A 13,194-nucleotide genomic window follows, 5' to 3' on the forward strand; every position below is an offset into this window, starting at 1 on the left:
AACCCTGCCATTTAAAGTGCTCCTCTCTTTGATCTGTGGCACTCATACATACACTCTAGTAATGAGGACACTGAGCTCGCGTCTGAAATTTAACAAGATAACCACTAAAATCTCTTTGAATTCTATATTGTTGTGATCCCGTGGCTACAGAGAATCAGGAGTTGACATAGACACTCTTTGGATTTCATACCGTATGGAGGCTTTCTTACTTCCACGTGACCTTGACTGAGTTTTGAATAGGTAAGTGAAAGAGAAGGAGGCACTCAAAGAAGTCAGCCATAGAACCAGTGTGAGAAACAGGAAATGAGCTTTTTTGAGTTTTGCAAAGGCAGATCAGGAGAGTTGACCTGCGGAGTGGAGAGTAGTCATAATTTTAAAAAAATGGCCATGGAAATTAAAACTGATCAGAAATATGAATTCCATAAAGACAAGGGCAAAGTCTTGTATTTTGAGGGGAAAATGTTACCCAAGTAGAGAGTCTGTGAATATGATCTTAAAATAAAAATAAATGAGAGATAACTGACTATTAATGAAATTGTCTGAAAACCATACAAACACCAACATTATCTTCATGATCCCTAATTCTAGACCTCTTTGGTCACTGTAAAATTATAACATTTCCCATGTATCTTTAACAGCTTTCTAGGAAAACATTAACCAAAAGTACCGGTTTTGATTTGGCCATAAAGTGACAGGAGAGGTAAGGTTCTCTAGGATTAAAGAATAACGTTTTCTTATTTGATTTACTTTAAAAAATTATTCTGAAATCTGTTACATATCTGTCCTCTCCAGGATGAACTTTATATTGGTTCAGCAGATTGTTTACTGTGCTCTTCTTTTTCTTTTTTTGGTCTTTCCTGCTCAGTGCCCAACCCAAGTTCAAAGGCTGATAAGAGAGAAAATCTCATGAGGAGGTTTTAGTCTAGGGAAAGTCATTCAGTGGATGTGATCTTGGCTCACAGGGGACGATGTCAGGCTCTTCCTGGCTCCTTCTCAGCCTTGTTGCTGTAACTGCTGCTCAGTCCACCATTGAGGAACAGGCCAAGACATTTTTGGACAAGTTTAACCACGAAGCTGAAGACCTGTTCTATCAAAGTTCACTTGCTTCTTGGAATTATAACACCAATATCACTGAAGAGAATGTCCAAAACATGGTGAGTTCTCATGGCTCTATTGGGCTATTTGTTGCCTCTTAAAAATTAGATTACTGCCCATGAAACTGAAAAGGGAAATCAAAGAAATGCTCTGAGTTGTGAGATTGGATGTTTGCCTCCATATCCCTGATTTTGGAGTCCCAGATAACTAAACTTAATTCACCCTGGGGTTCATTCAGAAAATTGTTACGAAATAATTCACTGGTCTCAATCCAGATGCTTGGAAACAAGTGAATATTCTTTATAAAATTACCGCCATAATTCTCATCACAGTCAGGATTTCAAAGCATTTTCATGGAAATTCCATAAGTTATTGAGTTAATAATTTTCTTTAGTCTACAATATCAATAGGAATATCTAAAGATTCTCTACAAATGATATATTAACTGAAAAATGCAACTGGAGGCTTAGTGAAAGAACTAACCAGTAATTAAGCTAATCAGGGCTTGGGTGAGGCTGGACTTGGGAATTCCTTTTCTCTTTGTCACGGACCTCCAAGGGACTCCCAAAGGTCACAGAATCCAGGCAGAGCCCTCCAAAACAAAAACAAAACGAACAACAAAAAAACCATGATTAAACCAGTTCTGACAAATATCAGAATGCTCTGGGAAAGCCAGATGCTTTGTTAAACAAGTGCAAGGACTTAGGAATTTCTTCTCTCACAGATCCCAGAACAGTATCCTTACATATTTAAGTGCTGAGAATTCAAACAACTTTATTTAAGAAAAGGTTATATGTACTGACTCACTAAATTAAACACAGCATAGTTTTATTTTAATGAGACTTTCTGATGATCAAGTTTATCTTCTTTGGGATTAACAATAAATGAACTTCTTAGAGTAAATAACTTGCTCTGTAATCCCCAGTTTTGAATATTTGCTGATGAATAACCCACTCTTAACTGAAAATAAGTAAAATATTTGAAATTACTGGCTGGGTGCGGTGGCTCACACTTGTAATCCCAGGACTTTGAGAGACCGACGTGGGTGAATCATCTGAGCTCGGGAGTTCGAGACCAGCCTGGGCAACATAGCAAAACCCTGTCTCTACAAAAAATGCAAAAATTAGTTGGATGTGGTGGCACACGCGTGTACTCCCAGCTACTCGGGAGGCTGAGGCAGCAGGATCACTTGAGTCCGTGAGGCAGAGGTTGTACTGAGCTGAAATCTTGACACTGCCTGGGAGACAGAGTGAGGCCCTATCAGAAAAAAAAAAAAGAGAGAGAGAGATAGAGAGAAAGAAATTACCATTAATATTTCTAAGGCCACTTAGTGCCTCAAATCTTGGTGTTTGTAATATACTTTTTACCTCAAAGAAGGTTTGCAAAATCTGAAAAAAGTTCTTCCATAAAATAAATACTTATAATATGCCATAAAGTAAATTTTTGGCAGCTCAACATACAGACAAGTATTTGGAAAACGATTCAAACTATAACCAAAGCAGAATTTTGCCGCCCAAAATATTATTTCTAGTGGTAAACAATAACCGCTTAAGCCACTGAGGTTTGTTATTTGTTATTTAGTGTTACATAACAGAAGGTTATTTGTTATGTACTAAATAAGAAACAAAGTTGCTTGTTATGTAGTATTACGTAACAAAAAACAAACAGTTGTTATGTAGTATTACTGTAGCAATAAATAACTGATACAGGAACGAAAATTTGGGCTGCATGACATGTGTATGTTCATATCCTATCAGAGTGACATGATTGAGGATAATCTACCATTCCCATATTGTCCTATGGTGTAACTTTCAGAAGTCAGAATATCCTTGTCAGCCTATGGATTTGACCTAATGTGGTGATTCTTATGTCAAGCTCTGAGAATATACCTCAAAATAATAGAAGGCATCAAAACTTGATCAGTATAGTATCATAAAGCTGCTGATGTAGAAGTGTGGAGAGGTCTATCAGATAGAGATATGGGGAAAAAAAGGCTTGGTTAAAACAGGTTTCCAAAGCTCTGTCCCTTTCTCTGCCATTGTGGTATGTGTGGTTGACTCCATTTCTCATGTTTTCTTACAAGACTTTCAGGATCAAGCAATTCCTGGCCAAAAAACAAAAGCAAGGATACGTTGTAGCTATTTCTTGGTGAGTTACCAGAAGCCATGAAGAGAGAGCATGAAGCCCATACTTTTTTTTTTTTGAAGGGTCTCGCTCCATTGTCCAGGCTGGAATGGAGTGGCATGATCGTGATTCATTGCAGCTTGACCTCCTGGGCTCAAATAATCCTCCCACCTCATTTAAATTTTTTTTTTTGTAGAGAAGAGACCTCACTTTGTCTCCCAGTCTGGTCTTGAACTCCTGGGCTCAAGCGATCCTCTTGCCTCAGCCTCCCAAAGTGCTGGGATGACAGGCATGAGCCACTGCACTTAGCCTATCACACTTACTCTTTGCGTGGTCTCCAGAGCTTCTTCAGCCCCCTGCTGCCAGGGCCCCTAGGGTCTTGGGCATGCCCCATTTCTGAACCTATTCCTGTCTCCAGGGATAGAGTCACAGTGAACTCAGCAGGATGATTCTAAACCGCTATTCTGTATATACCCAAGGAAATTTCATCCCTGTCTTTAATGAGTCTGTCCCATGCCCCTTAATACACATGAACACCTACCCACAGGTACAAGTCGGGGAAGATCACTGTGCAGCACATAAAATAAAATTCAGGGGTGAGCACTTTTTTTCCCATGAGATAAAATTAGGAAAAAATAAAAATGTTCATACAGGTTAAAAATTGTAAATGTTAAAATATTAAACCTCCCATCTAAAATAAAGAAAAAATAATTTCTTAAATCCCAAGCTTGAGTTATGGAATTCACATTCTTATAATTTACATTACCTATTTTGTTAAATGGAATGTGTGTGTGTGTTTTTTTTTTTTAATATGCAAGTACCTGGCCATATTTAGAAAGTAACCAAGGCAGCTTTTGTCTTTGAACCCAATGTGGTTTTGACAGCTCTGTCTGGAAATTGAGCCAGCATATGGGAGCCAAAGGTGAAGGTTTTCCTGGGAGATTTTTGGGCTCCAAGGTACTGGATAGATGCTAAAGATTCCATTCAGGTTTTCATTTTCTGTCTTCATGGAACTCTCACACCTACAGGGGAAGAAATGGTTTAGAGGTTACTAAAAGTATATAGCCTGGTTTAGGCGATAGTGAGCTATAGAAAAAGAGAAAATAAGTTGTCAATACTTTAAATCTCAAACAACTTCTTACAAAAGGATTTTAATAGTTTAAATACAATTATCACAAGTTGGGTAAAGACCACCAGACCTATGGCCTAAGAAATCATATATTTAATTTGTGCATATAGTTAGGGCCAAAAAGAGCAGAGTATCTTTTTGAATGTTTTAAAATATAATTTAGGATTTTACAGCTCCAGTCCTTGAAATTACAAAGGATCTCTTTCAAGTCGGGAAAATGCTGTCCATTGCAGTTATAGATGGGGTTTAGAGAGTGTTTTAATTTCTTGTGATTATCTCAAACAATGTGTGCCTTACTCCCAAAACTCCCTTGTATGGCTACAGAAATTGTTGCAGTTTTAGTTGCTTCTCTCCTGCCTTTGCCCAGAGGTAGTATGGAATGCCACGAATTTTATCTTGTAATGGTTTCTTTCAAGCCTGGGGCTATGTAAACTGCTATATATGTTTCATTCCATTCATCATTCAGCCTACATATAGCTATCAACCACCAAATTATCTGATAGGTATGCATGAACTGACTGATTCTTTGCATAACTGCTAAACTGTCTGTTTTATTTAGGCTTGGGAGCCGTAGGGTAAGGATATGGAATAAATTGTAAATAATATTAAAAGAATAGCTTGGCAAGGAATAATACATCCTCAGAGGCCAAAATGCAGGGCAACACAAAGTGATTTTTTTGGTGTTATAATTATAACACATGTAGGATGGTAGTGATAAATAAAATATAATTGGATAGCCTCAAAATTCCCACATATAGTATGATAAACAATGTTCTAAGACTGAGGCCTTTGGGAGGTTGTGAGTTATTTCCTGTAGATAGAGAGTAAAATTATTCCTATAATTTGGTATGAAAGTTTTACCAGAAATTTTGCTTCACAGTAAATCATCTGGATTGGGTGAAGCCAGGTGGGGATTGAGAAGTGAGTCAGGTGGGTTGCATAGATGCGTCTGTGCTGCAGACCAAATTCCTCTTCCCATAGCTCACTTCTTCCCGCTCCTGCATGTTACAGAGAAGACTAGACTGTGTCAAACACAATCTGTAGGATAATAGTTCAGAGCATTAGCTTCGGAAATAAACACTGGGTTGATGCCCTGGTTCTTCTAATTTCTAGCTGTGTGACCTAGGGAAAGTTACCTGCTGTATGCCTAATTTCCCTTATTTGCAAAGTTGAGACGATAACAACTCCCTCACAAGGTTGGTTGTTGTGAAGATTAATCAAAAAGCAGTTTCTGAGAGATTGTGAGTGTTCAGTAAAGAGAGAAATTGCTTTCCTTTTTTTTTTTTTTTTTTTTTTTGAGACAGATTCTCATTCTGTCATTCAGGCTGGAGTGCAGTGGCACAATCATGGCTTACTGCGCCTCGACTTCCCCAAGCTCAGGCAATCTTCCCACCTCAGCCTCCTGTGTAGCTGGGACTACACGTGCGAGCCACCACACCTGGCTGATTTTTGTATTATTCGCAGAGATGGGGTCTCGCCATGTTGCCCAGACTTGTCTCAAACTTCTGGGCTCAAGCGATCTTCCGACCTCAGCCTCCCAAAGTGCTGGGATTACAGGCATGAACCACCACACACAGCCTATTTTCCATTTTCACTGCCACTATTTTCTTTGTCTCTTGTGTGGTTAATTACTGCCACTTCCGTGCACCATTTCCATCATGTCACATGCGTAGTCAAAACGCTCAGTGACTGCTTAATTCTCAGAGGGTAAAAGTGAAATTCCTTGGCCTGGAAAGTGCAATCATGCCTGAAGTTCTACCTGTGGGAGCTGTACTAGTTATCTATCGTGCAAAAAGTTACCACAAGCTTAGCAGATTAAAACAAAGCATATTTATTATCCCACAGTATCTGTGGGCTAGGAGTCCAGGCACAGTTCAGCCGGATCTTCTGCTTCTAAGCCTCATATGGTTGCATTCAAGGTACTGGCTAGAGCTATGGTCTCTTCTGAGGCTTGATTGGTGATGGATCTACTTCCATGCCAATGCAATTACTCAGAGGCCATCTTTAATTATTTGCCATGTGGCCTTTTCCATAGGGTAGCTCACAACGTGGCATCTTGCTGCAACAAGTCAGCAAAGGAGAGAGTCTTCTATCAAGATTAAAGTTAAAATCTTATGTAACATAAACATGAACATCGTGTCACCTGTGTTGTATGCTATTGGTTGAAAGTAAATCACAAGTCTGCTCATACTTATGGGGAGGGGATCACACAAGGGTGTAACCACCAAAGGCAGAGATCATGGGAGCATTCCTAGAGTCTGTCTGCCACAGGGCCAGGATCAAATGCTGGTGGCTGATTGCCAGCTCCACTGTTTATATCTTTCAGCCCCTTTCTGTATGTATAAAAAAGGAGAGAGAGTGATTTTCTACCTCATAGTGCTGTTAAGAAAATCAAATGAGGTAAATTATTTTGCAAAGTATTGTCTGCTCATCTGACTCCTACCTACTTTCAGGTCTGTCTTAAGTTGCAACTTCTGCATGAGGGCTTGGCCAAATATAGTCACCTGCATGAATTTCCTCTTTCTTGTAACAGAAACTGCTCGGCCCACTCATGATTTATACATTACTAAATACTCTTATGTTTCATTAATGAAACATTTATAATGCCTATCTTACCTGTCTGATAAAATTGAAAGCAATCTAAGGACAAGAACTTTCTCCCTATACATAAAATATAAAATAAATCATAAAATAATAATAAATAACAAATAAATAATAAAATAACTAACATTTGTTGAATGATTAGGATGTGTTAGGCACTCTTGTAAGCATTTCATTTTTTGTTACTTCTTCGAATCCTTACAACAGTCCTTTGAGGTAAGTCCTATTATTACTTCCATTTTGCAGATAAGACAACTGTGGCTCAGAGAGGCTAAGGTACTTGAGTCCAGGAGCGGAATTCTTACTTTCCTCACACATTATCTCTTTTGTGTGGTCTAGAGCAGTACACTATACCAAGTAGTTGCTCATTTTGGTCTTTGGTAAATGGAAATGAATTTGTACATTGGGAAAAAACTACACTAGAGTAGTTTGGAGAAGTTCACTTTCCAACTGATGTTCAAGATTGGGCAGCGGGAGGAGAGGGGGTGGGAAATGTGTCCTGGCATCATCACCTGCTTGATGATTTCTTTTGCTGGTAGAAAATCACCATGGCTACCAATGGCCATTTTCTGGGAAGCCTTTTTTGGGAATCCTAACTTAAGATCAAAATCCCTGGGCTAAGTTATGGCAGCTAGGAGGTTACTGTGAACTGGTTCTCATTTCTTATGGTTTCCATTGTTATTAGGGGTCTGTATTCTCATTAAGTCCACTCTGAGCTCTACTGTATTCTCCTTTTAGAGCACTCATCTTTGAATCCTTGGCCAACTCACCTACATCACAGCACTAAGGCTACAAATTCCAGGGCCCCATAATGTGGATTATCTGTGAGAATTCACTTCCAGTTCTGGGGACAGGACCCTTGGGAAAACCAGACAATAGGCCAGAGAGAGAGAGAGAGGTCAAAAATGGCCTGGTCACTCTTAACCTAAACCTTGATCTTTAGCGGAGTAGAGGACTAAATCACTCAGGAAATATTAAATGTTTCACCACATATTCTTTGTACTATATCTTCTGTTTTTTCTGTTCAAGCAATGCCATTCCGACTTCAATTTTCTTTCATGTCATTTCAGAATAATGCTGGGGAAAAATGGTCTGCCTTTTTAAAAGAACAGTCCGCACTTGCCCAAATGTATCCACTGCAAGAAATTCAGAATCTCACAGTCAAGCTTCAGTTGCAGGCTCTTCAGCAAAATGGGTCTTCAGTGCTCTCAGAAGACAAGAGCAAACGGGTACGTTTGTGAACATTTTAGCATTGATCCCAAGAGTTGAAATATTTGGGAAATATTAAACATTAATATCACCCACAGCAGCTTCCTTTGTTTGAAAAGATAGTAATGCTGATGTTAGAAAAAGCTCTCTCTATCCCTAGGTAAGGTGACCATACAATTTATTATTCAAACTGGAATCTTTTTGAGAGTGAAAAATACTGGTAATAATTATATTCAAACACAGAGTTAAACCGAGATTGTCCCTGGCACTGTGGTGTGTATGGACACCCCCTAGTGTTAGGTCACCTTCCTGAAGGATCAGGCAGCCTAAAGAATACAGTTAGTTTGTGTCAGTGGTTCTCAACTGGGGATGCTTTAGCCCTCCGGGGATATTTGACAATGTCTGGAGACGTTTTTGGTTGCCACAAATACGGGATACTATTGACATCTAGTGGGTAGGGATGCTGCCGAACAGTTCACAATGTATGGGATGGCCCCCAACAACAAAGAATGATCTTGTCCACAATGTCAACAGCAAACTTTTTTTCTATAAAGGAACAGATGAGAGTAAATATTTTCGGTTTTGTGTATTTAGGTATTGTCTGTGTTACAACTAGTCAACTGTGCTGTTGTATCAGGAAATCAGCTGTAGCTAATATGTAAATGAACAAGTATGGCTGTCTTCAAATAAAACTTTACAAAAACAAGCAGCAGACAGGATTTGGTCTGCAGAACATAGTTTGCAAACCTCTGATATAGCCTGTTGAAATATTTTTAATCTAAAATATTTAGCTATTTAAAAAGAAAGTCTTCTTTCTCAGTTGCTTGTCCTCTGGAACTTTGTATGTTCTAATCTGTGTATATAAAAATAAAAGTGTATCAAAAAGGCAAAGATAAAACCATGTGAAATGTATCTTTCTACAAGTTAACATTTATTTTTCTGCATTCTTTGGATCCAATTATCCAACTAATTATCAATCCACTCTACCTTATCCATTCTGTTTCTCCATTTTTCCCCCCACAAGGACACTATGGGAAACCTTGCCTATTCACATATAGACAGCCTGGTCCAGCCTAGGTGGAACCTGGACATTTTATTTTTTAAAAAATCCCCAGATAATTCTAATGTGCAGTCAGGACCGAAAACCACTGAAATTCATGTAAGAGCTTAAAGTGTTTGGGAAGAGGAGGGACTCAAGGGTGCTTAGATTCGATGGAGAGGAAGCAGTAGAGATTGAAGAAGAGGTAGAAAGAGACCGTGAGGGGTTTTGTGCCATGGTAAGGAATTTAGGTTTATTCCTTTGGACTATGGGATTGTGTGGAAGTTTTAAGCGTAAGGTCTATTTCATGTTTTAGGATCACTCTCAAGGCAGAACCAAAGAGAAACAGGAGAAGGAGAAACAGATCCTTTAATCCAGTGCTTCTTAAATCAATCTGAGGGAGAGAACCATTTCCTTCCTTCCTTCCTTCCTTCCTTCCTTCCTTCCTTCCTTCTTTCGTTCCTTCCTTCTTTCCTTCCTTCCTTCTCTTCCCCCTTCCCTCTTTCTCTCCTCCCTCCCGTCTTTCCTTTCTCCCTCCTTTATTCCTTTATTTCCAATACATTGCAGATCAATACTTGCTTAAGTTCACTGATTACAAGCTTAGATGTCATGGAAATATCAAACTGTTTTCCAAAGTTTATAAACTTTTATTCTCTTAATTCCTGTACTTATCACAGAATGGAAACAAACTATTTGCTCATGTGCACTGGTCCACAGATTACACCTGGAGTATCACTGCTTCACTCTGTCACCTTCACTTTACCTACAGGGTAAAGTTTAGCAACTTTAGTATGGCATAGATGGTCCCTCGTGATCTGACCCCTGCTTATCTCTCCATTCTCATGTCTTTCATTTCCCTTAATGAACACCGTCACTCCAGTTTCATTCAACATCTCACTGTCCCCTGGGAATGCCTTGTCTTTTCCAACCTCCTTCCATCTTTTAGACTCTTCCCTCTACCTCCCTTCTCTACATGACCAATGCCTACTTCTTCTCCAAGACACAGCTCTTACCTTCCCTTCTCTTTGGACCCATTCTTGAATCTCCAGGTTATTAGTTATTAATTTCTCCCTGCTTCTATACTGCTGCATCACTTTTTGGTGACAGTTATAGCACTTGTCATTCTGTTATGTATTAATAGTTACTGATTTCATGGCTGCCTCACTGTCCTATGACTTTACGGTCTTTGACTTGTTCATTTCAGAACTGTCAGAGTGTAGGACATATTATAGGTTCAATAAATGCTGAACGAAACAAAAAATGCACTTCTCTGTGTTAATTCTTTGGGTTTTGGTAGATCTGGTTATTTCAATTACTCCATATATATTTATTATGTGCTCATAGCACTTTGTGCTAGTTGACAGTGGGAAAACTTAACTGGGCTATTCCTTCTCTACATGGCAAAGAAGTAAATTGCTGTATTTTGAGGAATCAAAAAATCGTGTGGCCAAAAGGGTATGTTTATATTAGCATTCTCTTCAGCAAAATTTCCATTGTTAACATTGTTTATTATCTTAAATTTGCAGTTGAACACAATTCTAAATACAATGAGCACCATCTACAGTACTGGAAAAGTTTGTAACCCAAATAATCCCCAGGAATGCTTATTACTTGATCCAGGTAGGCTACTAATTTTGAGTAGTGATTATGAAATTTACTTTTCTCCCAAGTTTTAAAAATGATTGCAAATATGTGTGTTTCAACACATACATGGTCTTTTAACTTTCTTGTAAATTTTATCACATTTACTTAATTTAATCAAGTCAATAAGTAAGTTATTTCAGTGGTTTATTTTCTCTGCAGACATATTTTGGAACTATAAGGGCAAGGAAATGAATGAATCATGAGATTTTATTTAACCACTTTATGACCTGATGTCTGCCAACCTTACTTTTAATTCTTTAAAGTTCATGTAGTTATTTACAAATAAAATTTTTACAAATGCATCTTTTCTTGTCTTTGTGTGCTTTGGGATAACAGGTTTGAATGAAATAATGGAAAAGAGTTTAGACTACAATGAGAGGCTCTGGGCTTGGGAAGGCTGGAGATCTGAGGTCGGCAAGCAGCTGAGGCCATTATATGAAGAGTATGTGGTCTTGAAAAATGAGATGGCAAGAGCAAATCGTAAGTTTGCCGATCTGTAGAGGTCCTGAAGCTCTCTGTGTGGCCGCGGGGCTATTTCTTCTGCATTACCAAGCCTGCCCTTTGATACCAGGGATACTCCTCAATTAACAATCATCTCCTGAACAATTCAGATTACCTGTTTTAAAAAGAAATTACTGGGGAAAAAGAAAAGGTGCACTGGTATTCTACAATTCAAGAAGCTCAATAATGAGACTCAACTACAAGGCCTAAAATAAATTATCCAGGAATTATGAATTATAAGTAATCTAGGAAGATCTCAGACCCCTAAAAGTTCCTGAGGGAGTCTGGGGATTAAGGGGGGATCCCATTTCTCAGGATGAGAGACAGAGTCACTGTCTTTTGTCCAAAGCCCCCACAGTTCACTTTCAAAGGTCATTTGTGTGTCTACCTTAGGGCGATACCCCAGAAAGAAAAAAAAATCAGATTAGTTTAGGCTGGAAATGTATTATTTTCTGCAGTTGTAATTATATCTCAAATTATGTGGTCATAAAAAATCTTAACATAGGAAGGAATTTCCATATCTCTTACCTTATTCTCTTCCCTGAATAGTGAGCTGAAGTCATGGAATCATTATTCACATTGTGCTTTGATGATTTACTGCCCGCTGAGGTTGAGTAAGGAAGAATTTTTTCCCCCATTTGTTGTTTTAAAATTTCCTTCACTGCCACTTAAATTCAATATTCTTAAGCCTTACGCAAGCTGGAGACAATAGCTTATCACCATTTTAAAAATAATATCCTGCATGTCCTTTCATCCAAATATTTATTTCTGTCCTCATCTTCCTGGTCATTAATTGCAAATGTGAATGTAAAAATAAAAATTATTAAATTATGTTTACAAACTTTCTTAGCTAATACCCTAACACAAGCTTATGTTTCCTGATGGTGAGATACTAAAGGAAGCACATAGAAACATGCTATTGATACATATAATTTGCAAACAAACACAGGTTCACTGTGGCAAAGTCTAAGATGAGTTGGGTCTGATCTAAAAATACAAGGCCATGAACAAAAGAAGAATTTAAAAACTTAGAGATCCAGTCACATATTTTAAAGCTAAAGATACAAACTGATGTATCAAGAGAGTACACACCCAGAATTGAGAGACTAGGAGTGTGCTTCTTTCGCTTACCAGCTGTGTGATCTTGGACAAGCGATTTAACCACTCTAAGCACAGGTTGTTAGTGGGAATATAAACTGGTGAAGCTGTTTTGGAAAAATAGTATGAGAATTCCTAAATAAATTAAAAATAGAATTACCATATGATCCAGCAATCCCTCTCCTGGGTATATACCTAAATTAGATGAAATTAATACTTCATAAGGATATCTACACTGCCATGTTCACTGCAGCATTAATCGAAATAGCCAAGATAGGGAAACAACCTAAGTGTTTGTCAAGGGGTGAATGAATAAAGAACCTGTGGTAGGTATATGGAATGGAATATTATTCAGCCTTAAAAGAGGAGATCCTGTCATTTGCCTCAACATGGATAGACCTGGAGGACATTATGCTAAGTGAAATAATCCAGACATAAAAAGAAAAATATAGCATCATCTCACTCAAACGTGGATTCTACAAAAAAATCAAATATACAGAGGTAGAGTCATCGTGATTACCAGAGGTGAGGTGGAGCGGGGTGGAATATGGGGAGAAGTGGGTTAAAGGATACAAAGTAGCAGACATGTAGGATGAACAAGTCTAAAGATCTAATGTACAACGTAAGGACTATAGTTAATAATAATGTTTTGTATTCAGGATTTTTGCAAAATGAGTAGATTTTAGCTGCTCTTCCATGGGGGGACAATGCTCAACTATGTGAGATGATAGATATGTTAATTTTGTTTACTATA

General features: G+C 38.3%; 1 protein-coding gene across 1 annotated transcript in view; it reads left to right on the forward strand.

Moving 5' to 3' along the window:
- The first annotated feature begins 40 nt into the window (after positions 1-40).
- ACE2 (angiotensin I converting enzyme 2) overlaps positions 41-13,194 on the forward strand; it is a 46,681-nt gene continuing 33,527 nt past the window's right edge. The window contains exons 1-5 of the mRNA XM_011995533.1: positions 41-240; positions 866-1,154; positions 8,020-8,178; positions 10,724-10,817; positions 11,178-11,321. Of these exons, the coding sequence (XP_011850923.1) occupies positions 969-1,154; positions 8,020-8,178; positions 10,724-10,817; positions 11,178-11,321 (583 nt within the window). The 5' untranslated portion in view covers positions 41-240; positions 866-968. The remainder of the gene's footprint in view (positions 241-865; positions 1,155-8,019; positions 8,179-10,723; positions 10,818-11,177; positions 11,322-13,194) is intronic.

Source organism: Mandrillus leucophaeus, unplaced genomic scaffold, assembly GCF_000951045.1.
Source record: "Mandrillus leucophaeus isolate KB7577 unplaced genomic scaffold, Mleu.le_1.0 Scaffold490, whole genome shotgun sequence".
Lineage (NCBI taxonomy): Eukaryota > Metazoa > Chordata > Mammalia > Primates > Cercopithecidae > Mandrillus > Mandrillus leucophaeus.